This window comes from Anarhichas minor, unplaced genomic scaffold (genome assembly GCF_050575085.1).
Source record: "Anarhichas minor isolate MPS153535 unplaced genomic scaffold, ASM5057508v1 ptg000004l, whole genome shotgun sequence".
Taxonomy (NCBI): Eukaryota; Metazoa; Chordata; class Actinopteri; order Perciformes; family Anarhichadidae; genus Anarhichas; species Anarhichas minor.
In genome coordinates, this window is record NW_027466450.1 from 5,490,145 (window position 1) to 5,518,143 (window position 27,999).

Below are 27,999 nucleotides of genomic sequence, written 5' to 3' on the forward strand. Positions count from 1 at the left end.
CCTCCGCGGTGACGTCAGCCAGGCTGTCTCCAAAGGGACGCGCGGCGTTGAGTGTTTGAGCAGCCAGGCGGCCAGTGTGCATCCCAGGACGCAACATCAGTGTAGCTGGGGCTCAACTTTCAGCTGATCGCTTCACTTCGGACACTTTGGGAAACTAACAACAATGGGTACGTTTCTTTTGTTGTTTTTACCTATATATGCTCCAGTAGCCTATAGTAGAAGACGGATATAAATATCGCCGTTTATTTTGTTTTTTTCATGATGACAGCATATGGCTCATACTTTGTTACTGTCGCGCAAACTTTCTGGGCACGCCGATTTCTTTTTTTTTGAACGTTCACTCAGCTCCTTCTGCTGCTGCAGAGATAGGCTGTTTACCTGACCCGGATTCACGAGAACCGGCATTAGAACAGCCTGCTGAAGCAACTTGAGGAAAGCGATTAGAGAGATTAAGTCCAGCTGGATTCCTGCAGTCAACTCTGTGCGAGTCTGCGGAGGTGTTAAATCCAGATCAACATGCTGCCTCGACTGTCTCTCTCACTGTTGCTTTCAATAGGACCTCAGTGCTGAACTATTGAGATGAGCTATTTGATGAAAACCTGACTTCTCTTTATGATCATTATTGGTCAGCAGTGATTGATCATGTTGCTGTGTTTGATAACGATTGTCATGTAAAGGTATTCCTAAACCAAACTGCACAGCATCTTCTGCTGGCAATGAATGACTAATAGTTACTGGAAAAAAAACCTAACGGGCAACATATTGTGTTAGTCAGACGCTCCATAGCTGAAGCCTGCATGCTTTGTGTTATGCCGGAACTTGTAATTGCTCTGTGAAGGGCTGAGCTGGGACTGTCTCATCTTTAAAAACAGTCCCAAGTGTTTGCCATCTGTGCTCCCAACATGGGGAGGGGAGGGGGGTGCATGGGAGGATTGAGGCGCTCATGCTATGGATGTTTAACTTCTCGCTAACTTTAAGTCTTTGAAAGAGTGATAAACTATGGACCAGATGGGATAGTTGACATGAAAAACACTCATCCTGCTCTGGGGTAGATGGTTTACAGTAAAAAAAAAATGACTGAGACTGGATCCAATTATTGTAATTTTACCATTTTGAGATTTTTGTGTTGGTTTTTGGTCAGCATTTATTAGCCTGTGTTGTTTGCCACAGTGCAGCTGAGGCCAGCGAAGAACGCTGTGTGCAAATGTGTATCAATGCTCATTAATTCGCTCTGAAGCTCTCACAGAGGCGTCTTTGTGCTTCTAATTTGGAGCTGCTCCTTTGTGCGACTTCAGTGGCTCTTAATGTAGAGAGAGAAGTTCACAGCATTGCAAGTTTCAGAGCGGATGCCCTGTGAACTAATTCCCCGACAGACCCTCTTTCACTGTCTCGCGGAGGATATGACTCTGCACGGCAATCAACCTTTGTGCATGTCCACTTGCTAAAGCTCCCATTTTTTTATTCAAAGATTCTCCATGACCCTTTTCAGGAGAAGTAGCCTGTTGTTGTGGGCAGGAGTAGGTTCATTTGGAGAGTTGCTATTTGCTGTTGAGGTTACCTTTTGTTTAGTCAGAGAAACTGACACCGTACTGCTCTGCTGTGATTTGCCGTTTCATGTGAAATAGCTTTGAAGACAGAAAATGGAGGAACTGTGTACATGAATCCTTTTAGCCCCAAAATAAACAAGATGTCTTGAAGGCGATTCTGTGTGGAGCTGTGAAGTGAATATGTCGTTCAGAGGTTATATAACCTATGTCTGATTTGATTTTACAGTGACCTTCACCTCGCAGAGGGGCCACATGTTTTTAAGAGGAATTCTCCTCTGTCCTTGCACCGAACGATTTAACAGTGCATTGGCCTGTGTGAGGGACGTGGGAGGATAACTTGGCCTCAGTCCGCTGTGCTCGATTCAGAGGAAGACAGCTTCCTTCATTCGTTTTCCACAAATATCCTGTTAGGTTCTTCTTGGTGTTTATCCTGTGACAATTACTCACCCAACAGTGTTTGGTTACCAAGAGTTACTAGAAAACTAAACACACATGAAAGGATCGTGGCTTCAGTTCTACGTAGATATTTCATCGTTAAACCCAACATCTGAAGAGAGAGCCTGAAGACAAAAATACATGTGATGATCATGCTGATTTTACCAAGAAAAGCATGACATGGCGCTTCATAAAAAGCTTAATCGTTTGTCTTTGCTGCAGATTGTAGCCCCTGAACTAGAGAAGAAATCAAACATAAGCAAAGTTTATATTTTATTTTTCACAGTGGAAAACAGTTTAGAAACTCTCAGTCTCATTCAGTGTGGAAGATTTGCCATCGTTTCGATTTATGTCGTTTACAGATACAATTTGATTATGCGCTTGACATTTAAAGCTGTCTTATGACAGAAGATTCAACTAATCAAATACAGCAAATTATGGACACGGCTATGAACAGTGTGTGTCTGTTCTTCTTGCAGCCAGATTCTGATCGCAAAAAAAAAAAAAGAAAGAAGAAGGAAAGATTGTTTTTCCTTATGGAAACTCGTGAACCCTCTAGTCGGAGTGTTTTGTATTCAGCGTGGTGGTCTTGTGGAAAAGGTCATCAAGGTTGGATGCAAACCAGATCCAAGTGTTACATCATTGTTTTTGAGTATTTCAAGTAAAGAGAGTAAATCACAGCTGACAGTTTTCAATGTGTCTTAAATTAAACATCTTGCTGTAGTATATGTAGTATATATATATATATATATAGTTACTGACACATGGGTTGCTGGTGTACAAGTAGAGGCTTAAACCTGATGTCAAATGTTAGTAGTCTCTATTTATAGTGAAGACTTTTTCTGATTCTGTTCTTCAATGATCCACAGGGGTTGGGCAGTGTCCTTCATAATGATTTTTACATGTGTCTCCAAGGTGTCGGCTGCCTCATGCTCTTTAACGCGAATGCCTCCTCCATCTGAACTAGGATGTCTGGAAAGTGTCCGATTATTTAGCTCACACATCAGCAGTGATCACTGTCACGGACACATGTGCTGTGACCCTGCATCCTGAGTCTGAAGAGAGGAAAGACCCATGACTGCTAACGCTGTGCCGGCGGAGGTGTTTTTGTGCTCTGGGAATCAACAACTTGTCATCTGACGGCAGAGCAATAACAGAGAGTCAGATAAATTCCCCCTGCTTTTAGTTGAGTCATGGCGAAATGGTCCTCAGAGGCATGTCGTAGGTCATGCACATGCTTCTGTTTCCAAGAGATACAAGGAGGGAAAAAAAAAAACCCCACAAGTCTGCAAGAATGAAACTGAACTTTCTTGTTTTGTGTTTGTTTGTTCGATTCAAAGCATTCTCTTGTTAACTCCAAAAAGATGCCCTCCGTGAGTTCAGTCCAAATAAAGTACGCGCTAACCTTGTTTTTTACGACTGATCCCCACATTTTTATGTCACCATCAATAATTCCTAAATTGCTTTTCGTCTTTGGTTTGCAATCATTAATTATACTGAACATCCCCCATAATGAGGTAGTCGCTGTCATAGTTACATGATTTCTGGGCTTCTTTCCATTTGGCATAGGATATCACCGAGCCTATTTGGTAATTATAGAGCAGATGAGGCCCCATACAGTACTTTTTGCAACTTTGCAGCTCTAAATAAAAAAGAGAACCGGCTAGTTCAATCAAGACCTCATTCATCTACTGCTTTCCTTCCTACTCCACTTCATTTCCTCCTCTCTCTCTCTGGGTTTCCTTTCCTCTCTCATCACGGCTCTCCTCTGCCTTTATACATTTTTTTTGTTTCTCTCCAGCCCTGCAGGTCTGCCAGAGCAGTCATGATAATTTGTTGAGCTTAATAACTCCTCTGACAACAAAGAAGGCCATTGAGTATTGTGACATGAAATGATAGGAATAGAAGTTCCTGAGTGGGGATGCTCGTTGAAGCAAGTGCCTTGGCTGTCACTTCTACTAAAAGCCTATTCACAGTTGAACAGAAGGGATGCAAGTGGTTGCATGGGCACCTCTGTGTATGTGTGTGTGTGTGTGTGCAAGTTTGTCCTTGTTGGAGAGATGTCACAGTCAAACTGCCACATGGTAGAAACAGGATGGCATTTAAATATCTGAAAATAGTCCCTATATGCAAAACACCCACATTTTTCAAGGTTAAAGTGTGAAATACATGCATAATACGGTCTAATTTATGTTTTTTTCTTCATTTTGACAATATGTTGGCATCAGTGCATGTTCATATAGTGCAGTGGTGATATTTGCTCGTGAAGCTGCAATCTGTCAGTGTTTTGTTCACAGTCAGAGGATTGTTCCAGAAGGTCTGAGGGAAATAATAGATTGGGGAAAGCAAAGAGCCCCTGCAGCTGATGAACATTCACTCACTCATTCAACAGGGATTCAGCGCTACTGCAGGGGTTTCTCCCATCTACTGTAAACCACATTGCAGCAACTCTGTATGACCACATTTGCTACAGCACCAAAAACACTGCGTCTGCCTTGATTCACTCTCTCCCAATCCCACGAGCAGGGGACATTGATTAAATAGTCAATAATGTTTTCACCGAATGACCTATTTTCCTGTTCCAGTCTTTGGTAAACAAGAAAATGGATCATAATGCAGTCAATGTTAAGAGTGACTGAACAGTGTGATTGATGCCTGCGGCAGAGAGGGGCTATGCGAACTAATGCGTCAAATACCGAGGATTGGTCAATCGCCCAAAACTTCAAACTATGTCACTCTATGTACCCCTCTAGCGTCAGTTTTGGAATGCGTCAGAGACATTGTGTCAATATATGCTCGTTACATGCATAGTGTCATAGTGTTTTCAAAGTACATTTCCATCTTCACAGGAAGTTAGGTTTAGGCAACAAAACCACATAGTTAGGTTGAGGAAAATATTGTGGTTGATGTTAACTTTCAGTATGGATTTTATTTAAGGTGCCTAGTCATTGATTGCCTTAGTTTTTAAGTCTGAAAAAGTCTCAAAGGTTTTCAGCCTATTTTAACATTGTATTGTTTATTGTTGTAATGTTTAGTCTTGCAAAATGATATTGTATTGTTGTATTTTACTTATTTATTCTATTTGCTCTGTGAACCACTTTGGGCTCCATGATAGGTGCTATCTAAATTGAGTTGAGTTCAGACTAAGTACTCAAGTTACTTCTGAGTGACATGACTATAGCGAGTCCCGTAAACCATGTGTCTAATGATTGACGTGTCAATACGCGTCAACATTGACTTTTGGTTTCACATGGAACAGGAAGAGCGGTGAAAGTCCTGTGTTTGTTTGACCTATCCGCAAACAGCGTCCGAAACCATCGCCTCTCCCATAGACTGTATATAAGAAGTGGATGTGGTCACTGTGACATCACCCATTGGTTTGTGAAGTACCGTTCTGAAGTCATTAAAAGATCCCCTCTCAATGTCCTTCAGATGTAAGTGGTGCTTGCTCAGCATCTCCCTTCAGACACCTGTTGGATTTGTCAAAGATGCAAAGTTGATATTTTTCCACACTCTTATCATCAGAGAGGGGGGTGAGGATGTGTGTCTGTCAGCTAAGATGGTTGGTTCTTTCAACACAACGTATTAATTCTTCCTATTTTGGGAGAAAGTGCATTTAGGACTTCGATGTGACCACAGTTCAGATGGTAAAGCAGTTAGGTGAAATGAGAAGAAATAATAGGGCCTCCAGCTAATTTCCCTGCAAGGTCATCTGTGAGGAGTGAGAGCAGAATGCATTAGTCTGCTTTTCAACTGTGGGAGCCTGTAGGATTGAGCTGTTGGCTGTGTGCCCACTGAGTGTATTCAACCCTCTACAGATAGGTCTTTGTCCTCGGCGCTTTAACGCAGCTGCTAAACAACCGTAAGACAAAAGCATCTGGGGTACCCCAGCACACCAATGAGAAATGTTCACCATATGAAGAGCCCTGCCAGACAGCCTGAGACCATTTGGAAGCAACCAAATGCTATGCATGGGATGAATTAAGCAGGAATTTAAATGAATACCCATGTAAACCCTTGTGACTTTTTCTTTGCCCCTATATTCAGAATTATTTGTGAAATCCTACTCAAGATATTCAAAGACGTTTTTTTTGACGATACTGTCATAAAAGCGAACCTTGTGAAGACTTGTCTGCAACACAGCTTGTTGCTTATCCAAGTTGTGGCAGGAAATGCACATGATGGTGTTGCATGTGACACAGTGAAACCAGAGTTAGAGGCCACTTGACACACATACACACACACACACACACTCTCTCTGTCGCCAGCCAGGAATCATTTTCCTGCCCAAGAAAAAGTTTTTTAAGTTAGACTTTTTATTGTCTGCTTATTGTCCTCCAGAGAATGTCTTGATATGCAGGAGGAGGCACTTCTGCCAAGCAGAAGAAAATCTGCGATCGCTGAGCTTTTAGAAAACAACAGCTGCAAGGAAACCCAATAGCTGAGGGAGAGCGTTTGGGGAGACTGTTTTGGAGATGGATTTCAATTTGACTAAATTGTTGAACGGTTTTGTAGAAAAAATGTAGTGTATTCAACTGAGTTATGCTTTTACCATTTATACACACAAGCTTTTTTATCACTTACTGTTAGGGCTAAACGACTTTATAACAATATGTAATTGCAATTATTTTGACTGATATTGCAAATATGATTTACTATATTAGAGGGATTGATTATATTCGCATTGTTATTGTCATGTTCCTTGAAAATTTGATAAAAATTATTATGGTGTGATTTTGTGGGGATCTGTACCAAACAAAGATATAGAATATGATGTGTAGGCCGGGAAATCCCTTCAGCACAACATATTGCACCTTGCCATATTATGACTCTTTCAATTAATTGTGCAGCCCTACTCACTGTAGGTTCACTTGAGAGGAAATGAGAAACTTACCAGCTAACAGCGGCTTCAGGGGAGAGGAAATCCCAGATGTTTCTGTCTGAAAAACAGGTTGACCCTGTAAACCACACGCAGACCAGAGGAGAGATCAGTCAGCAGTATGAACGTTACAGCTACGCCACTGAGAGCTCTCATAAGTCGTCTTAGCTTTTGACCTCCACTCTATGGAAAAACAATACGGTAACAATGGTGTCCACGGCTGAAAATAGGAAAGTAATGTTGTGAAGGAACGGAGCATCTGGAATGTACAGAGCAAGCTTCCTGCAACTGAACACATGTTGAGAGAGAGAGAGAGAGAGAGAGAGAGAGAGAGAGAGAGAGAGAGAGAGAGAGAGAGATTTTCCAAGACAATATAAGAACATCATCTTCTGTATTTATTGATTTCAAAGTTATTTGAATTTGAGGCACTGACTCGTCCTGTTTCTTTTCACACTTAAAGCTAGACATCTTCTAAAAGAAACAAAGTAAACAGTGTTTTATTTCTTCATTGACAGTTATGACACAGTTATGCAAATGAGTTTAAATCAGTTTCAAGTGCCAAAGTGTTCTGCAAACAGAGATTGAAGCACTTCTTTTTGCATACAAAATGATTTAACAAACATGACTGTCTTTTGATGTATTATCAGACCGGTGGTTCCATCAAGTTTGCACAGACTGAGAGTGAGAGTGCAAATCTTTAGACACTAATAATGATGCAGTGACTGTATCACATCTGATGGTGCCATAAATGGGTTTTTTCATTGCACAGTAGATGCTACAAAGTGTCCAGTATGATGGACAAAAGGGTATTACCGCCTGTTCTGTTGGAAAACTGTACTTAAAGCAGTAAAGTAATGGATTGACCCACTCTCGCAGAGTTCAGCCAGGGCAGAGTATACAAACCACTAGAGAGATTAGCTCCTATCTTTCTCTTGCGATGAGCTGTATTAGCCACTTATTGTTAAGAACTTAGTCCACGTCTAAACCGCTTCCATCATGAATCTGAGGACAAACAAATCCCTGCAGGGGTGGAAGTGTCAGGTTCAGGTTGCGGCCGACTCCCTGTCCTTCCAGGATCCAGCCGCGGGACGCAGGGCTTAGAGACAAGAGAGAAGAGCCTCGTGGAACAATGGCATTAAAGTGATCTCCGTGTCATCTGCTCTGTTGTCATAGTGCTGGCGATGAATCCTGACACGGTGGAGTCCAAGTGGCTACTATGTTTCACTGGCTGGGGCTAAAAGGAGGAGGTTTCTACTCCTTCTAATGAGGGATGGGGGGGAACAGAGAAGAGGAGGGTTTGAAAAGGGTAAAGTCTTGGGTCAAGGGTGAGAGGTTGGCAGCGTGAAGCGGAGGACAATAGGATTGGCGGGTGACACGCAGAGAAAGAAATCCCAGCAGCTGGGATAGACAGAGAGGGTGGGGGCTGTTCATGGGAAGCAACTCCAAGATTAGCTGGAAAGTCTCGTCTAATGTCCCCATGTCTCTGTGCTTCATTATGTCTCTATTGTGTGTGTGTGTGTGTGTGTGTGTGTGTGTGTGTGTGTGTGTGTGTGTGTGTGTGTTCACATGCTTTTGCCCTGTGCAACAAGTAGGAAAATGAAAGACTGTCTCGGGCCCTGTGTTATTTGGCATCTCAGCACCTGGAGTGTGAGAAGGTTTGAGTTGTGGAGATCCTGATCAGTGTAAGAATGACATCTGTAGAAACATTTTGCTTTCAAACTATTTCTAGGTCTCCTGGCACAACATGCTAGATCTTCTTGATAAACATCCATATAAAATGTCTCATGCCAAAAATACATTAGACTGGAGCTGGTTATTCAGGTTTGATGTTATCATCACTCAATATCAGCATGCTTGTGTTAAATGTCCCAAAGAATATTCATAAATCAATAACAGTATGTGCACATCTGTAGTACAAGACTAAACAAATAACCTGCTAACTACCTTCAGATTAACAGTGACTGCCGTCGTGTCATTCATGGATTATAAAAGGAAACTCAGTGGCCTTTGTCTGCAGCTAAATAAACAAATGCTTACAGTGATGGATATTGTATTTCAAGGATCAACACCACAAAGGGAAGTCCCTGGGGGGCTTATTTATACTCTGTGCAGTTTAATAGACCGTCAGACATTTAAAATGGCTTTGTAAGGTGCTCGGTGTCAAAATGACTGCAAGGTGGCTGCAGTTTGCACTTAATCTGTGCAGAGAAACGATTGATATAAAGAGAGTATAGACAGATTAAATCAGGTTAGAATTACATCTTTTTTCTCTCACAAATAATCTTTCCTGAAGCTCGTCTATTCTGGGGGAACTGCTGAACGTGTTGGGGAATAAAAGCGTTTTTTAAACCCCCTATTTTTTCTTAGAGTCAACTATTCAGGAGTTGCTGGGTATTTTCATTTCCTCCACTTCTTGGCAAAGTATTATCACAATATAGATTGAAAAAGACAAGAGGTTATTATCTAGCATTATTCCAACTGCATAATGGAGCTGTGTTTGCTTGCAGTACCTTTTGGCGGGTTCATTGGCTGCATAATGTAAGAGTGGCAGAACCACGAAGACGGCAAAAAGCCTCTTCCAGACCGGAGGTGTCATTAAAGTATTTACTGTACGCTGAAAGAGAAAAACAAACAATTATGCAGACCTTTACTTTTCTCTAAAATGGCAGCAATACGGCCTGTATGGGACGTGGTGGGGTACTATAAAAACGCCTTATCTCTCTCTTTCACTCTTTTCCAGGTTTCTGTTTCCTGCCATTGATTTGCTCTTTTGACTCCAGACTGAAATTGTGAAATTCTTAGTGTAAAGGTTTTGACATTGCATTGGTTTTCTGTCCGGCACACGCCATAGTGGCAGTTTCCAAGGTACTGTAACCTAGGAAGCCTGGATAATAGGAAGCATCTGTGGCGCTCACTGCAACACACGTTGGCCAAAACCACAGTGGCTGTGGAGGTGCCAGAGTCGAGAGGATTGTGAAGTCATTTTTCGAAGAAAAACATGGCTGCCAGGCATCCTCGAGTAAGTGTTTTGCTCCATTTGCAGACCTAACACGATGGAGTATCACAAACATGCAATTAGTGAAGTACTGAGTCAGATACTTTGGGCATTGTTTGGTCAAACACTTGTAATTACAATGGAGAGAAAAATTCCAACTGGAAATTGTACAGTGGAAGAAACGCCAAGACATTAATGTGTCTATAAGAAATGGCTGGAATTGAATAGCAGAGCTGGATTTCCGCTTTTTCAGCATACGCCTTCACATCTTTACAGGGGTTTGGGAGAATACTTTTATATGTGGAAAACATTGTAAGAAGTCTTTTGTGGCTACAAAGGGACCTGTGAGTGTGAAGTCTGATAAATTGCCTCAAGGGATGTCACCTGAGTCAGCATTGGTTGATGCTGAAGACTACAAGTTACAAGTAACACAGTGAGCTTACCGTGTACTGTATCTCAAGGCTACATTAGCTGCTTCGAGCATAATACATCCGAATCGCTGACTCAACTGTTGCATTGTGGGTAATGTAGGTGCCTGGATTCGACAAGGAAGAAGATGAATGCATTGAATTGCATAGACGTTTTGTTTTAAACAGTCCAATGAAAGACAAACATCAGAGGCGCTCATTCAAGTATAAAGGTTGAAAAGCCTTTATTTAAGTATGACAGCATAATGATTCAAATACCCTTTAACCTTCACTCTACTCCAACACTGAGTGTATGGAAGATTTTTTTTTCCTGCTATACACACAATGTTGATATCCCTTAGTTTATAGCTTCTTGCCAGGGCCAAAGGGAAGCAAAATGATCATTATAAGTCAGACCCCTGTGGTTTTCCATCTCACAATCCACATATTTTGCTGTAATGGACGAGGACAGTTAGCATATTCATTTCGTTCCATTGCAGAGAGACTTTTCTTCGAAAATATGAATACAATTCAGGCTCATGTTGGTTGGATTTACATGGAAGAATTAGCTGTTCTTCTCGGGTGAGTTTGAGTCATGCATTTTGATGTATTGACTGTTATAACTAATCATATTTCATAACTGAATTGTTGACCAAAATTTGTACAGAATTTGTAATGCGTTTTGTTATTCTGTAGACTCGCAGAGGAAAATGGGTCAACAAAACAAGTGAATGGATCTGTGTAATGGGCTGGTAGTGTGCTGCTTTTGTAAACCAATCAATGACTTAGATTCAGCACGCCAAACATGACGGCAGACATACAGAGCAGATTGACCTATGAAAATGGCCTGCATTTAAATCCAGGACAGTAATACCACCACAGTACATTGGAAGGAAATTCACTGACTGCAACAAATTGCCAAAACAGGGTTTACAGGAATCTCTGTCTCAAATGTGGTTATATACCACAAATCACTGCAAGAAATGAAATGCTACAGCTTTTTCCATGAGAGCAGCAACATATTCCTCATCTGCTCTGCTCTGGTGGGATGAGCCTGCTTTCCTCAGGCCGTTGCCATGTGCTGGTAAGGGGAACTCGGGGCCTGGGCACTTGCCTGCATCCCTGAGAACCCAGTCCTCACTGTGAGCCAAGCAGGGTGCAGGTCTTCACGGGTGACTGAACACTGAGGAGCATTCAGGGCCCCCGGTCACACAGTGTGAAAGGTTGACCCACAATGAAGCCTCCTCCATTTGTATAAGCTTCATCATCATTCAAATTGTGTCCTCAAGTAGGGGAGTGTGGCCTCCTATGTTCACATGAATATTCCCACAGCCACTCAGTCTGTCACAGTATTTTTGGTAAAGCTCCAATCAGTCTGTTGCTCTTTATATGTCTAATACCTTCCTTGCTTTATTCATTTCTGACGTTCAAGCTTCTTTTCTAGCTTATTGTTTTGATATAAGGTTATTACATTTACTGTGTTGTTCAGTTTCTCTTCTCAAAATCAACCCTGTTGCCAGCAGCAGGCAGCTGTTTCCAGCAAAATAAAAATGAATACACACTGTGCTACCTGCCCAGGGAGTTGAACATCTAACTGCTGAAGAGCGAGATATTAATCTCAAGAGTTGATGGAGACCAAAACAGAGCTCAAAGCAGAGTGAATGTTATATTCGTCAGCCAGAACTTTAAATTATTTCTATTGAACACAAAGTAGACGTAATATTGTACATTTGATTCCTAGAATTAGGTTAATTGCATTAGCTGAGATCATTCATGCTTCACAATCACTGGCTCATTCACCAGTTGCTTGGCTACTAGCTGAGTAGTTATGTAAAACCAAACGGCAACCGTTTGCTATAGTTGGCTTTCATTGACATGTGTGTCTCTGACTGAAACAGGGGTTAAAGCCAAGATTGAGGATATGAAAATCTTTCATAATCAGTGTTTTATTGAGTTATTATTTGCCTTCAGAGGAAGATAACGAGCACTGTAACAAAACTATACATGCTGAATTTCTATTTCTGAGCCAACACTGGTTTGACCACACTTTGTCGCCCGAGTCAATGCATGACTTTTCTTCTGTTAAAGAACACTTTGTTAACTTTGGTTTTCCCAAGCTTAAGATCCCAGCCAAAAAAACATTATTTTAATTGCTGGGTACATTTGTCCTTTTTTCCAATCAAAAGCATATGTTTATGCTTATGTTTAGGCTGAAAACCCAATTCGACCAGGCCTGATCACATGTTTTGAATTTCCTTTTGCGTGTGTGCAATAAACTCAATCATTTTGTTGTTTATTCACATTTGGAAAAGGGTTCAGATGGATCCTTGGCTTGTTGTACTCGGTAATACGGATCTGCCTCTTTGTGGTTAAGTGTGTGACACATTTACTCTTGTGTATCAACGGCTTTTCTTTTGAAGCTTCACTTGAGCTCCTCGTTACGATTAATGGGGAAATCACAAGCACAGCTACCTCGAAATCAGCTGTAGAAATCAAACCACCATCACTGCTGCTGATGGGCTGGAGGCTCCCTTCCCCACATCACAAGGATGTCAGTTCTCCTGGTGTTTTACAGGGCTGATGATGAAAAAGCTAGAAGATTAGTGCGGCATTTGTTGTTGTGGGATCCCCGCTAAGTTCACTTCCCTGACCCCTGAAGCTCCCCTCCCCTGCTGATCCCCCTCCTCTCTGAGGTCTGGTATCCGTGAGAAGACCCCACTCCAGCTCCGCTCCAGCAGGGCTCTCCCCCCACTGCTGAAAGGCCTTTCTCTCATTAGCATGCCCCTGGGGCTTCTTGCCCTGCTGTTGCCAAACAAACACAGCCAAGATCTTCTTCCCTGTCTCCCTCGCTATCTGTTTCGCCAGTCATCTCTGGCTTATCTTGAACAAGTTGTTTCTCATCGTATCATCCTCTAAGCATTCTCTATTTTTTCCGACCTTTTATCAGCATCATGTTTCTGCCGTTAGGATTCTCTGGATTTCCCATTTTCAGATGCTGTTTCCTCTGTTTGTATCAGCCCCGAGGACGCTCTGTGTCCTTGTTAAGGAAATTTAGATCTGCCTTTCTTTCCTGTGTCCTTTTTATGTGAGTTAGAGGCCACCAGATGGAGGGAAGACGGCGGTCAGAGGTTGCTAATGTATGCTGCAGGAGCAGAGGGCATATGGTGCCAATCAAAAGATGAAGGGCTAACCCCCCAGCCACACTACACCACCACAGCACGCCCGCACACACACACACACTCCCCCTTTCTTGAACTGTGGTCAGATGTGAACTAGAGAGAGGTGATTGTGTGCCTATATGCTTTCTGTCCCAGCCTGTACAACAGAGAAGGGTTTTCACCCACTCTAAAGAAAGGGTCCGTACTCACCCATCTGCACCCGAGCCTGTTCTCATCGGATTGCTATTCAGGGTTGCGCTTCGGTTTCTCAGACAGGCACGCCTGAGAGGAGGGAGTGTGTTAAGGGCATGGACGAAGATTTGCTTGTCATTAAGAGGGCAAATTAATTTGACTTAGACTGAACCGCAAAACAGTCATAACAAACACCACAGATGCACATTTTGCCTGTGAAACCAGGATTTACGAGACGTATGACTGGGGCTCAACCACATCTCTTCTGACAAGACCTCTGTCTCTTGTAAAGGAACTGGGATGTACAGTTGAGCGGTGCCTTTGTGAGGCAGGACGAGACGAAAAGAGCGAAAGTAGAGGAGAGAGAGAGAGAGAGAGAGAGAGAGAGAGAGAGAGAGAGAGAGAGAGAGAGCAGAAACGTGCAGGGAGGAGAGGGAGCAAGAGAGGAGAGAGTAAGGAAGAGAGAATTTGCTGAAAGGAAGCATTTTTGTTGAATGGGAGAAAAACAACCATGGAAACTCCATCAGAAGAAAACCAAGACCAGAGGCTGGACAAAAGAGGTACCAATGAGCGCTCACAAAGAGCCAGTTCAGTTCTTTTCACTACTGTGTTTACTGGGGCTTTAACCTAGTCCAGCCTGCGTGGTTTCACTCTCCACAATAGTTGGGTCGATTCTGCTCAGCAGGGACTTTGTTCATCCTTGTTTCATAATCGCACATAATTAATGATATTCCAGTTTCCGATTGTGCATTGCATCGCCTCTGTCATGCTTCTAGTGTGCTGTTCTTTGCTGCAGTAGTTTGCCTGTGCTTGTTTTATGATCTAGTTCATTTAAGTATGTGGGATGCTTTCAGCAGACATCCCTCGTGCAGCAGAAGGGATGCTGTGATGCCGCTGGTCATCATCATGCTAGTGTCACTTTTAAGGACAATGAGCCTGTTGCAGAATCAACAGCAGACCAATCAAACCTCAGGGTGCGTTTGACTTGTTCTTTCAGGATGGTGGATGATTAATGAGGTGGATGAGGGGCTGGCAAGGACAAAGATAAATGAACCAGACATTACCAGTCTCAGAAATAGACAGCCGTGAGGAGTGTGTACACCGAGGAGAGAGAGAAAGTCATTAAATCTGTCTTCTAAACATCTATTTCAGGTCAAATATTGTACATTTAGACGAGCACTTTTCCCAAGAAAGGTTGTTATGCTTACTAATGTGATAATGCAATACCAATAATAAACTTTATTTTCTTTGAGTGATATTTAATCATCTCTAAATTTGTATATTAGAAGTTTTTTGTGCCAAAATTTAACATCTAACAAATCATTGCACCTTTGACAATGTTGACAATGTCTGTAACAGTCACTGGGGCAGTAACCATTCTGTCAATCTGTCAGATAATAGAGCAAATGTCCTTTACAGCTTCCCATAGTTCAAGTTTGATTTGTCTGATCAACAGTTAAAAACCCCAAAGTACTTCATTTACAGTGAAATAAAAGTTTAGAAGTTTTGCTTGACAGCTTACTCAAAAGATTAACCAATTACAAGAATTGTTGTCAATGATTTCTTTATCCATCAACAATTGTTTATTCCCCCACTCGTATATTTTTTTCAACATTTTATGAGGACAGTAGAGAGTCCCGAAATGATGGGTGAGAGATGGGGAATGACATGCAACAAACATTGTGATCACACGATTCGGGCTCTGAGCTATGTCCTTTTTAAAAGGAGCTGTCCCTGAGGCTGGGTCTGGAACCTGTGGGCCTGCAAAGCCCACTAAGACACTCTATGTGATATTGGCCGATAAAAAGAGTTGACCTGACTTGACACCCATCATTTACTTGCGTTTCACACGGTTCATGATCACAAATGTACTCCTCTAATGTACACAAACACTCAATTTATGAGCCATTACGGTCATCATTGCCTTTTATTGTCATTGAGCACATCCACACATCTCCCCCTCCCCTCCATTCACACACTGTCATGGTGAGCTGCAGTCAACAGCTATTAGCTGACAGAGTATACGTTTCCCTCGTTAGAACTCTGAGACCACTTTTTGACGTATTGGCAGGGTCAGATCTCCCGCGTCCCTTGAGAATGGCCATTATAGCCATTATGGCATTTTTAAGTCTCCTCTCAAAGTGGAGAGTGTGGAAAATGAGACTGTTTCTCATAAATGGGGTTTTGGCAGCTCGCCCCAGTGAAGCAACAAACGACAATACTTAACATTGCTGACACATCTGTCAGCAATGAGGCTGGATGCAAGATTAAAACTGGATGGTGCTTTTTATCGGAGCTGAAAACCAATTTGTTGTTCAGGTCTCAGGGATGAGATGGAAGAGTTGCAATGTTTTCATCTCTGTGTGTGTCCAAGTTTGTTTGTTTGTGAAAGTGGGATGTAGTTGTATATAATATACATACTCTTACTGTGTACATATGGTTATGTGGGGCTTCTATGTGTTTCTATGTGGTTTGTTGTTTGCGTAGGTGTGGTTGTGTTTGTGTCTTGTCATCAAACTAAACAAAGTTTTTCAAAATGTCTGCTGCTGACTTGATCACATACAGTTGGTATTTCTCAATCGAGGACAATTTTCCACTTTCCATTGAGGGTCCCAGCTGTTGGAAGATTTCAGCTTTGTGGTGTTGACAGGCTGTGTTCACGTGATGTCTGTAGGATGATGGAGGGAGGTGATGAAGGTGATGAAGAAGAGCCAGCTGCTGGGGTTAGTGTGACGAGTCTGGGCTCAAGCAAACTGTGATTCGTTTGCATTTCGAGGCATGGATGGATTAACTTGTTTGGAGACACTGGGAAAAGCATCCTGTTGGGGCCCCTGTTACCCCCGGTACCCATCAAGTACAGAGCACACAGCACACTATGGCAGCTTCATTATATTTGTAGGCAAACCCAGATAACAACTTGTTTTCCTTCCTTCCTATTCCTATTATAATTTACTAATTGCTTTTTGTACTTGTTGATTAATTGTTTGGAGTCCAAGGAGACATCTTTAAATGTCTTATTCCGTTTGGCCAGCAGTCCAAAACACCAAGATATTTCGTTTATGAGACAAAGATAACTAGATGATTATAGACATTTGAGAAGCTGGACACATTGTTTTTGATTAACCGATTATCAGAACTTATTTTTCTCTTCAAGTAATTAACCAATTAATTGACTAATTGATGCATTTCTAACTGCTAAAGCAGTACCTGGCCCCAGGTTTTCTGTACCTAAGTATAATTTGATTAAAAAAAAAAACAGTTTCATTTATAAAAAGGGAACCATGTGAGCACAATATACACTAAAATAATGAAGATGTATTATGTAATAACATGTGGCCCAGTTGATATTGTCCTTAAATGATTGTAATTCCGTTCCAAATTTGCAAGTTATCAAATTACCAAAAACAGGGCACCTTGGTGGTCACCAAACATGAACTGCGGGGACTTTTTGTTGTTCGTTCCCCCTTTCTGTCTCCCCTTTGCCCGTAACCCACCCCCGTTTACTTGGTCAGCCTAGCTGTGTGTGTTTGTCTTAATGAGCCATCTCATTCACACCTTGGCTGATATGAGCTGCTTTGACAAACAGGATCCTCCCGGAGTGTGAAGTGGCTGCTGTGGCTCATTGTGGCCGAGCTGTGTGCAGTGCTGGAGGGGCACACAGGATGGAGCTCAGCGGTGGGCTTGTCCTGGGCCTCGCGCCTGCGGGCCGGAAGAGCGGGACTGTGGTTCACTGCTATTCTGAACGGCCCCTGAGAGTCCAGTGTGATGGACAGTCTAGGGCTGCACACACTGGCTCTTTGTGTCAGGGCTTCTTGGACTGTGTCTCTATTTTTTTTCTGTCTCTCTCACACAATGTCATAAATGCGCACACACACACACACACACTTTTTCTCACACTGGCGTCTTTTTTTTCTCTCGCTCCTCGTGACCCCGATGTGGCAAATATAGCCTCTGCTATAAGGCCGGACATTGTCATTACAAACAGTCGCTAACTTGTCTGTGTTTCTCTCTCTCACTCTATTTTTCATTCAATATGTCCTCTTATTTGTGTTCTGTAGCGATGAGACAGAGAGTGGGGATTCTTGAAGTGGTAAGTCTAACCAGGAGTATTAGTCAGCGGCTGGGAGCATGTGAAAGAGGGAAAAGGCCCAACGTGAACAAGCCAACAGGATCCATTTAGTACAAGCTTGTTGTTGAGAGAGTCACCAGCTCCTACTGTTACTGTCCCCTGTGGAGGAGGATGACTTGAACTAAAGTCTGCCCGCAATATCCTGTACGCTATAAAATCCCACACAGTACATTATGATCTGTACTTTGCTGTGTGGCAGATTTACTGATACTGCCTGTCTATTTTATAACTCTAAAATAGACATTACAACTTCCTCTGTGAAATTTTGTGTTACCCATCAGTCTAATTGCAGAATCCATCGTCCTCTTTGAACTAGACTTTGTAATTTGAATTACATTGAACACAAACACATTTTGGAAAAACAAAAGAACACCCGAATAGAGATGTTTCATTTCAAGATTAAAGTTGTACAGTAAATCAAAACAATAGGTAGATGAGAATCTTCTCATCGAAAAAGAAAGTGAATATATGAATTTCCCCAAATTTAATCTATTCCTTTTAACCCAGCCCCACCTCCCTCAAAAGAGAAGGAAAAAGAAACAAAGCTTTCTGATTCTGAATCACGAGGGCTTCTACAAAGACGGCAGATTTAATAACAAGGATAACGTAATATCTCACAGACCCTGCAATATCCAACAAAATTCACCTTATTGAATTTATCGGCTGAATGAGAGTGATTTTACTCTGGTGCAGACTATCGTCCTCGTGGTTCTGCTTAAAAGTGTACTTGGGCTTTGATGTCCCCCCTGATGTCTAACACCAAGACTAAAGCTTTCACAGAGGCCCTTTGTGAACAGAGTAGTATTCCTGAGGCTGCTAATAGCTGAACCTCGTCAAAGGGTCTCTCCTCGCCAGTGTTTTCTACAGTCAACCAGAACAGAGTTCTACTAACCTGCCAACATGTCCAGACCAGCTGTGAAAACACCACCTTGGATATAGTGCGTTATTACAAGGTTACACAAGGTTTATCCATTGAGAGAGAGAGAGAGAGATGTCTAATGTGTCTTCTCTGTCTGAATGGTCGGATGCTTTAAAAGCAAACCACCACTGTGGAATGGACACTAATCAAACAGATGGCTTATCGATCGGAATGGTGGCTTTCAAACATAAACTATGTTTTGTCTCTCTAAGTGCTCCAGGTTAGACAAGCATGACGGACGCAAACATGTCAGTCTGACCTTGTCCGTGACAGGCTCCAGGGGAGGGTGGTACAATGGTCAACACGACATTTTAAAGCATTTCTTATATTCAGTATCGACAGTTTTGGTTCTTATAGCTGAAGACTTGCCAGTCTGTGTTTTTTTTTTTTCATTTTCACAATCAGACCATCGAGGTCGACTGACGGATATCGTGGCATCCGGCACCATTCTATCCACTTATACACAAATCTAATGGGACTAGTGACATATATATCAAGACAGGGTTTGAAGGCAAACAGACACATAATGAGTTGGGCGGTCATGCTGATTTTCATCCATGACATGTCGCAATTGATTACAATCAAATGAATTGACAGTAAACCATTGAGACTTGTGACTGCCTCTGTCATTCATCAAATGCACATTAAATACAAGAGATTTGGTAATAGGCCTACTTTTCATATGGAAACATTTATTTTCTTCAGGAGGGCAAACAGATGGATTTAGAGCAAAGATACAGACCGCTACTGGATCAGGACTACCTGACAGTGACATCCACTACTAGAGCAGTTCTTCCTTTAAATGAACTGTATTCATTTTGCAGCTGGGCTCAATATCCTGTGGAGCTCTGCGCTCTGACTCCCAGCAGCCCACTCCCCCTCCCCCCGACATGTTCATCAGAGAAATGTGGGCTGCGGTAGAAGTTAGCGACTCTGCTGTGGGCACAGTCATTGAGTTGAGGTTAACATGCTGCCATGGCAACTCCCATTCTCCCACCATGGGACAGAAATGTTTTTATCTCCCTGTACTACACAAACAGTCAGGATAAAGCGTCCGACTGCAGAAGTGTTGACCCAGCAGCAGTATATCCGTTTTAAACTCCTTTTGTTACGGCAAAGAGCACAAACACAGATGAACTTTCAGGATCCAAGTAGAATTTGTGGTGTGTTTTTCTTCAAGAAAAACACAAATAAGTGTTGAGGATGTGCTCAGCAGCCTCGCGTTTCCCGTTTCCTACTACATACAAGACAGAGCAGCTAGATAAGAAACGTAGGCCTATTCAGTCAATCACCCGTTAGCCTCTGCTCACCCTATCTACAACTCTTTCTCCATGCTATATCATTTCTACTACATTCTTATTGTCTTGTTTCTATTACATACAGTAGGCTGTGCTTAGATAATGGTGCATTTGCAAAAATCTGTTCTGTGACCTGTGAAAACCTGTTTTGGCCACGTGGGGAGCAGAACAGTTAGCTGATATGGCAAACATGTTATTAAACAATTGCTTATTTACATATCCAGCAAATACGGAGTAACATTAATATTCATTCGGAGATGTGTTTGTGTGTACTTAATTAACGTATAGTCCAGTGCTCGATCTCCATCTAGCTCTGTTTTACTACGAGTGACCTTTTGTCACATACACAGTCATTTCATCCATTGTTAATGTAAAAGTATTGATTAAAGCAGCTTTCAACACTTTAGTTTCCATGTGACACCAGGCATATGTGAGAGCTTTGAGGAGCATAAACAGCCAACGATTTGGATGTCCTATGACTCAACAACATCCTGTCAGACACACATGTGGATCTGATTGGAAGCACACTGTGGTTTGTTTGCATGCATCCACAAATACAGCATTGTGGTGACCGGCTCCATTTCACGAGGTATAACAACACACTGAATGAGGCAGGTCCATCTGGGTCACTTCATACCCTCATTGTGAGTTGCCATTGATTTCCATTACAGCTTGGCTGACAGTCATTGCTCTGACCTGCTGGATGGACATTAGTGCCCTTTAAGTGTAGTGATGAATTGTCGGATGAAACAGTAAAGACAACGTAGACTGTACAAAGCCGCATGCAGCACACTGGACTGTTGCCGCTGGGAGTTGACATAGCAGAAGTCTTGAAAGGAAGCACGGCCATGGATGTATTTTCTGAAACTTATGTTGAAACAGACTTGTCTGCTCTGTCTTTGTCAGTTCCTTTGTTCTTGAGATATATTAGTGAAAAGCCTGTGTTTCTGTTCTTTAATGAGTCATGATGCGAGACAAAATGTCCTTTGGTGTCTGGGATAGGCTTGATGGATAAATGAATGACTCATGTGAATATTCATCTCATACTTCATCCCCCCTGAGATCACTTCCTGTCCTGCAAGTTAATCCCTTTTATGGAATTGGGGGCTGATGTTTACTGTTGCCTTTTAAAGCAAAACATTTTGGCATAAAACACTGCTGATGCATGATATCCATATCCAACACTGCATGATATCCAACGACACTTGTCGCTGACCTAGTTTGTCTGTCTTTTTTTTTCCTACAGGCTGCTTTGAGTGCTGCATCAAATGTTTAGGCGGGGTGCCGTATGCGTCGCTGGTGGCTACAATCCTCTGCTTCTCTGGCGTCGCCCTGTTCTGTGGATGTGGCCATGTGGCTCTCACTGGCACCGTGGCCATCCTGGAAAGCCACTTCTCCAAGGTCACCAGTGATCATGCCATGCTGACTGATGTGTAAGTGACCTCGTATGTATCTGCTACATGGCTGCTTATAATGCTTGCCTGTGCTGTGTCTGATAATTACAAAATATTGTGTTTTTTAATGTCATAGTAGGATCTATTACACTGAAAGTGTGCTCTTATGTAACCGTCACAATAAAGAGAGGTCTAAAAGTAAGATGGATCTCACTTTTAATGAAGGTGACTTTATGTAGGCTATATTTAGCTGACCACGTCTCCAACGTTCACCTCATCCCAGAGAACAGTCCTAATATGGCTCTTTTTTTTACTTTATTTTGAAGTGGATCCATTAGTCGAGACAATAAAAATGGAATTACAAGAGACAGGACTGCACATATGTTTTATGTTGGCGTAGATTTGGAGTGCACTGTTTAATTTAAGATGTCTGCAGGGGCAGTCTGTCTCCTGGCAGATTATTTCCAGAGACATGTATCACCTGTTATCTCCCCATTTGGGCTTAGCGTCTCTCTTTACTTCTTAGGGATGCTGGATCCCTATCTTAATCATAAACATCTGTTTAATGATCTGATTAATAAGCCAGCCCAGGTTACTCATGTTTTCAAGATTGCATGCAAGTTATAAGTTATAAATGATTGTAAGCAGCTATTTCCGTGGTAGGTCATGGTATTACTTTACCTGACATTTGTAGTGGGTCTCTCCGGGTGTTAAGTTTGGAGGCTAAAAGCATGTTAGCGCTCGATTTTTTGCTTACTTTGTTTTTCAACCTGTTGCAGCTTTACAGGCATGACTTGGCTCATGTGTGACATTGCTCTTTAACAGAATACAGCTGATGCAGTATGTCATCTATGGCATTGCTTCGTTTTTCTTCCTGTATGGGATCATCCTGCTCGCTGAGGGCTTCTACACAACCAGTGCAGTGAAAGAACTGCACAGCGAGTTCAAGACCACCATCTGTGGACGCTGCATCAGTGGAATGGTATGTCAGTACAACCACACTGCTGTGTCCGACCGGAATTTTTAAACACAGAGTACTTAAACAAAAAGGTTTCATGCCATGTGATTAAAATGAAAGATACATATAGAAATGTGTTCCTTATAGGAAAAAAGTATGACAGAAAAGAAAGCGCTTTAGCATGAGGAGGGGGAGCATAACATTGTGCCATGTCTGTGTCCTCAGTTTGTGTTCCTCACATACATTCTGGGTGTGGCCTGGCTCGGTGTGTTCGGCTTCTCCGCCGTGCCGGTCTTCCTCTTCTACAACATGTGGTCTACCTGTGCCACCATGAGGTCTCCCATGGCCAACCTCACCAACATTGATTCCATCTGTGTGGATGTTCGTCAGTACGGTAAGAGAATAGCACTTTGTGCAAGAGTATGTCTTTTTTTATTGGTGTACACACTGAGGTGGCTTAGAAATAATACAACACTCTGAATTAGGGGATTAGGGGACCCCTTAAAACCAAGCAATGTCTACTTGTGAGCGCTCATCTCCTGTTGCATATGCCTTGTGATCAGTTAAATCAAAGAACAATCCCCCCCCTCCCCCCTTTTTATTTGAATCATTTTTAAAGGCCCAGAGAGGTAAAAATGAAAGATGTCCTCCAGCATATTACTTTTGCACTTCCTTAAAGTTTGTGAACTTGCAGGGGACAGATAAAAATATGAGAATGCTTCAAATCAAAGCGACAGAGGCCGAGCCATCATATCTCTTAGTCATAGGTCAGGTTCCAAAACACCGGATCGCACACTTCCTATATTGCAACTCGACTGCATCTTTCATTACACCCTGCCTGACTGGCTTCCAATCAGAATTAGGAATGATCTTCATGTGTACAATTGGTGGAGTGCCTCTTTTTTTCAGATATATATTTTTTCTTTAATTGTGTTTTGCTCAATTCATATTATTGGACAGTTTGATCATAATTTACGTGGTGCAATGAAGGAAGTAGAAAGGAGTGTATATGAAAACCTGTGAATCTCATGGCTGCAGGAATTATCCCATGGAATGCCACACCTGGCAAGGCCTGTGGATCTACGCTAGGTGACATCTGTGACACTAGTGAGGTAAGAGGTTGTTTTCTAACCAAACTCATTCCTACTAATGGCAGAGATACATCAGAAAATGACAGCAGCAGTATATGTCATGGACATCATGTATTTAAACGGGAAATGAATCACTGTTTGTTATCTTTTTCCAGTTCTACCTGTCTTATCACCTATACATCGTAGCCTGCGCCGGGGCAGGAGCCACGGTGATCGCTCTGGTAAGCTTCCCTCCGGTCTCTCCATCCTCTCCCTTTAGTCCATTTTTGCACGGTTTGTATCGGCAGATCATGTGTCAAGTGCTCCTCTTCTCATTCCCATACCAAGGAAGAGTACACACAGGCTTTTCCTCAGCTCCAATTCCATTTGCTGTTCCCCATCTGCTTAGATGCACATGGCCCTGTTTTTACAATATGGATGGAAGAGAGCACAGTTTGGGCTTATGTTTTTGTACCATAAAAGACTGTAATTTCAAAAAAAGAATCACAATCATGAACTATAAAATCACAAATAGGATTTTTTTTAAACTATACTCACATTTTCTTTCCTGAACTTTTTACTGCTATAAAATGATTGGTCACTTTACTAACTTGTCAGAGTAGTGACGAGGAGGTCACCGGCATGTTGTCTTACAACCTTTTCTGTTCTCTTCCACCAGCTGATCTACATGATGGCTACCACTTATAACTTTGCTGTTTTGAAGTTTAAAAGTCGAGAAGACTGCTGCACTAAGTTTTAATCTGTTTCGAGAGCACAGTACAGCATTTGAGGCTGTAATCTATTAGAGGCAGTTGCCACTGACAAAAATCAAACTAAAAAAACAACAACCTGAAAATAGGAAAAACCAACATCTCTCCATTAGTAATCACATGAAGTGTAAATAGCTCACTGTATGCTTCCTTTAGGGATATTGCTTGTCTGAGGACACCTGATGAAAGTTGTCTCCAGATTGGGGTGGTGTTCTGTTGGCTGGTTTGTTCTGCTTTCTTTGGCACTCTCTTATAGGAATGTGTCACCATCAGATTTTATAGAAATGTGCACAACTAGAAATCACAAAAACACATTTTTTTTTTATATTTGTAATGCTTGAAGCTGAGTTTTAACCTGCACAAAATCTTACAGTATTTAGCTTGCAGCATTAATGGACGAGCATCAGTCGACTCCAGTCGGAGCTGAAATGCGAATTTGTGCACAAACTCCTGAGGCCCTTGTGGAACTCTATGTAAGACTGTTGCACAGGCTGTAAGATACAATTTTAGAAATGATCCAAGTTGGACATGAGACCATCAACGCTGCACCAAGCCAATATAGATGAACAGAATACAACTCTGAAATTAGTCCGTGAGGACATCTGATGACAAATATTTAAGGTGTTTTTGAATGCCAGATTATCAGCTTTGGTGAGGATGAATTCCAGCGATAAATCTGTAAAAGGACCAGTTACAGAGGCAAAGTGCCTTGTCCTTATATTTCTTTGGTTTCTTTCCTTAGCCTTAAAATGTTGGCACTGACTCCTGAAACCATGAAGTGTTACACAGAAAATATTCAGTATTATTTCCTTTGTCACAAGTTAGATTCTGAACTGAACTAAAACCCGTTCATCAACTGTATTCTGCTGATGAATATTATGGTGATCAGTTGTGTTTATTGTAGATTTCTAAGTAACTGCACATACCTAGCACAGCACACTCTGAAGGGTTAGGCCAGTACCAGGGGTATACTTCTGCATGAGGCCATAAGCTTCACTCTATTTCATGCATTTTATAAATAAATAAGAAATGATCCTATGTTAGAGTAGAGTAAATGTGTTTTTCTTTCTATGAGGGCTGATGCTGGAATAGCCTCAGCTATGAAGTTGATGTTTTGTTTCCTACATTTTCCTTTTATTATTTCTCAAAGTGCCATTTAAGAGCCGTTTGTTTTGATCTTAACACTGAGCCTGCATGCTTACATTTTTTTCAGATGCCTTGATCTGTTTATAGTTACTTATACTCCATATTTCATATATTTAATTTTCTCCTAAGTTTTTGAAGACTGTAGCTTTTACTTTCTATATAAAATAAACAATCTTTGTTTACAAAAGTATTCCTACTTGGTCTATTTCTTATAAATCCAACAGCAGGATGCAGTAATACTGAACCGCATAATGCATCAGGGTCAGATTCACAAAATCTCATGCTTTGCACTAACTTCAAGCTTTTGCAGCTGCATACAACTCACACGCACAACCTGTGGCTCTCTTTGTCTTCACTCATCCTAACACCTTAAAAGTGTCACTTCTGTAGTATTGTGCGTAGCAAGATAGTACCATAACTCTAGTATTAGTTATGATTGTAACAGCAATGTTACAACGAGTCACTTTCAGTAATGTCTTTTGTCACCCTTGTTTTAAGTCTTTTGAAGAACTTAACTTTGTGTTTGTGTATGTCCGTGATGTACATACTGTAGCTCTGACTCCTGTAGCTTGCTTTGCATCTTTGACATGCTCACCGGCCATCCACCTCACCCTTCTCTTCCAGATCCACTTCCTCATGATTCTCTCAGCAAACTGGGCCTACCTTAAGGATGCCAGTCAAATGCATGCCTACCAAGACATCAAAATGAAGGAAGAGCGGGAGCTGCAGGACATCACGTCACGCTCAAAGGAATGCCTCAATTCCTACACATAAGGATACACACTCACAATCCATACAAACCCTCCACACACACACACACACACACACACACACACACACACTTCAAGACACACAGACACTGCAGCCAACCACTGTGGCCCCTTTGGTCCAAGACGACGCTCAGCTAAAATAACCTGCCATCTGCCCTGCCACTGTGCAGTACTAACCAGGCTCCTAACAAACTAATGCATCAGTGTTGCTTTCTGCACTAACTCACCAAGAAGTGTTTTGGAACTGCTACTAAAAATTTCATTCATGCTTTTTTTTTTTTTTTTTTTTCTGAAAGAAAAACAAAAGGCTTGAATTCTGATATTCACGTAGTGTTTGATTTTCTCTTGCCCCTTTTTTTTTTATCTCCAGTGTTTTGCTGGCAAAGCTTGAGACGTTGCACTATTCTTATACAACGCATAACGATGACATGCTGTTTTTCCGTCTTGCTCTGTCTTTCTTCTGAGCTGCGGCGACCACTTTTCAACAAAGGAATGTAACATTTTACTTGTTTGCTCTTTTTTTTCCAATCAGAAATGCAGATCAATTATACACGACATGAAAGGCCTTACATTTAAAGTCGGTGTGTCACGTCTAGATAGCAGCATGTCAGAAGAACCGTCAAATTCTAATGTACTGACACAAGACTGCGTCAGAAGATTTTTTACTTTAACTTCACAACCCTGTTCTGTTGTAAAAGTTAAACAATATTGAACCTAGTGATAATATGTGTGTTCATAATTGGCTCTAGATTCTAATTTCCCATTGTACAGCTAATTAAACGTCACTCAGAACATTCATGGCCTCCATTAACACTACCTCAGGTGTGCACTAGAGCCTATGGAACAATTTAACTGGAACACACATTTGTAAAATGATGGTTTTGCAATCCCCATCATAGTCACACACCCCGGGAGCTCCTCAACCTCACAGTATCTTAGATTTAACCTTTACAGATAATGCCATGCTTTTAAATGTGAACTGTAGCCAATAATCAGACAAAAGCATATTCAATATCTTTAAAGTTTGGACCATGTATATTCATTAATGCAAATGGGAAAAGATCAAGGCAGCCTTTTAGCTTGTAACAAGTTCAAATGTTAACTTGTTACAAGTCAGGATTCTTAGTGCGTTTTTCTTATTTTGAAAGATAAAATTACTTAATTTTTGTTCTTAATTTTCTATTATTGCACCTGTTTTGATGTGCAAATGTCATAATGCTGACATAATTACTCATGTAATCTTTTGTTTCTATTAGATGAGTTACTGGTTTCTTTGTTGCATGAAGACAGCCGTTTCTGCAGTGACATGTGATGTGCAGTCATGTATACTGACATCAGTAGTAGGCAGTGTTTGCCTGTTTCCTTTTTATTCTGCATACAAATTAATCCATTTTTATGTATAATTAGTTATAGTGCTTCCTTTTTCTTCAAGTGAAGGTATATGAGTCTTATATTATTTTGTTGCCTCATAGTATACCTGTATTTTCTATGAATGTCAAGGGCTTCCTCGTGAATTGCTGATGCTGAACTTTTAATTCACCTTTCAAATAACAATTAGTTGCAACACCAGTCATTTATAAAATTGTACGGCAACCTAAATGGTAAATTTAGCCAAAGTATGAACGCCATTGAGTTTTACTCGGTATCTGGGAGATGTTGGTGGACAGAACCTGCATAGTTCTCTGCAGGACTAATAGCCACAGGTGCACAGTGGCCAAGGAGGAAGATGTGAGATGTACATGAAGCGAATGTACATCTCATCTCATCTTCGTGTGCTGTGTTTCCTGTTGAATAAACCAAAAACTAAAGAATAAAGGCTACCTATCAATCACCAGGAGGACAACAATCCAGCATCCTGTCTGACTGAAAACCCCTCCATGACATTACTCAACTGGCCTGTTGACTGTTTTTATGAATAAAAAAATAAAAATA

At 41.6% G+C, this 27,999-nt stretch overlaps 1 protein-coding gene across 2 annotated transcripts; it reads left to right on the forward strand.

Moving 5' to 3' along the window:
• Positions 1 to 11: 11 nt before the first annotated feature.
• gpm6bb (glycoprotein M6Bb) lies at positions 12 to 27,999 on the forward strand. Of its 2 annotated transcripts, none has more exons than XM_076107117.1 (7): positions 12 to 167; positions 21,206 to 21,392; positions 22,179 to 22,335; positions 22,537 to 22,705; positions 23,350 to 23,423; positions 23,558 to 23,623; positions 25,922 to 27,999. In XM_076107117.1, exons 1-7 carry the CDS (start codon positions 164 to 166, stop codon positions 26,069 to 26,071), a joined length of 807 nt encoding a protein of 268 aa, XP_075963232.1. In that variant the 5' UTR covers positions 12 to 163; the 3' UTR covers positions 26,072 to 27,999. The 2 variants fall into 2 exon arrangements, with proteins under 2 accessions (XP_075963232.1, XP_075963234.1); XM_076107119.1 differs by lacking the exon at positions 25,922 to 27,999 and adding an exon at positions 24,061 to 25,487.

Bases quoted from the DNA above. Each gene is read 5' to 3' on its own strand.
- gpm6bb (XM_076107117.1), top strand. The intron at 21,393-22,178 runs GTAAGTGACCTC...GCTCTTTAACAG, and splicing joins CATGCCATGCTGACTGATGT to AATACAGCTGATGCAGTATG. The intron at 23,624-25,921 runs GTAAGCTTCCCT...CTTCTCTTCCAG, and splicing joins GAGCCACGGTGATCGCTCTG to ATCCACTTCCTCATGATTCT.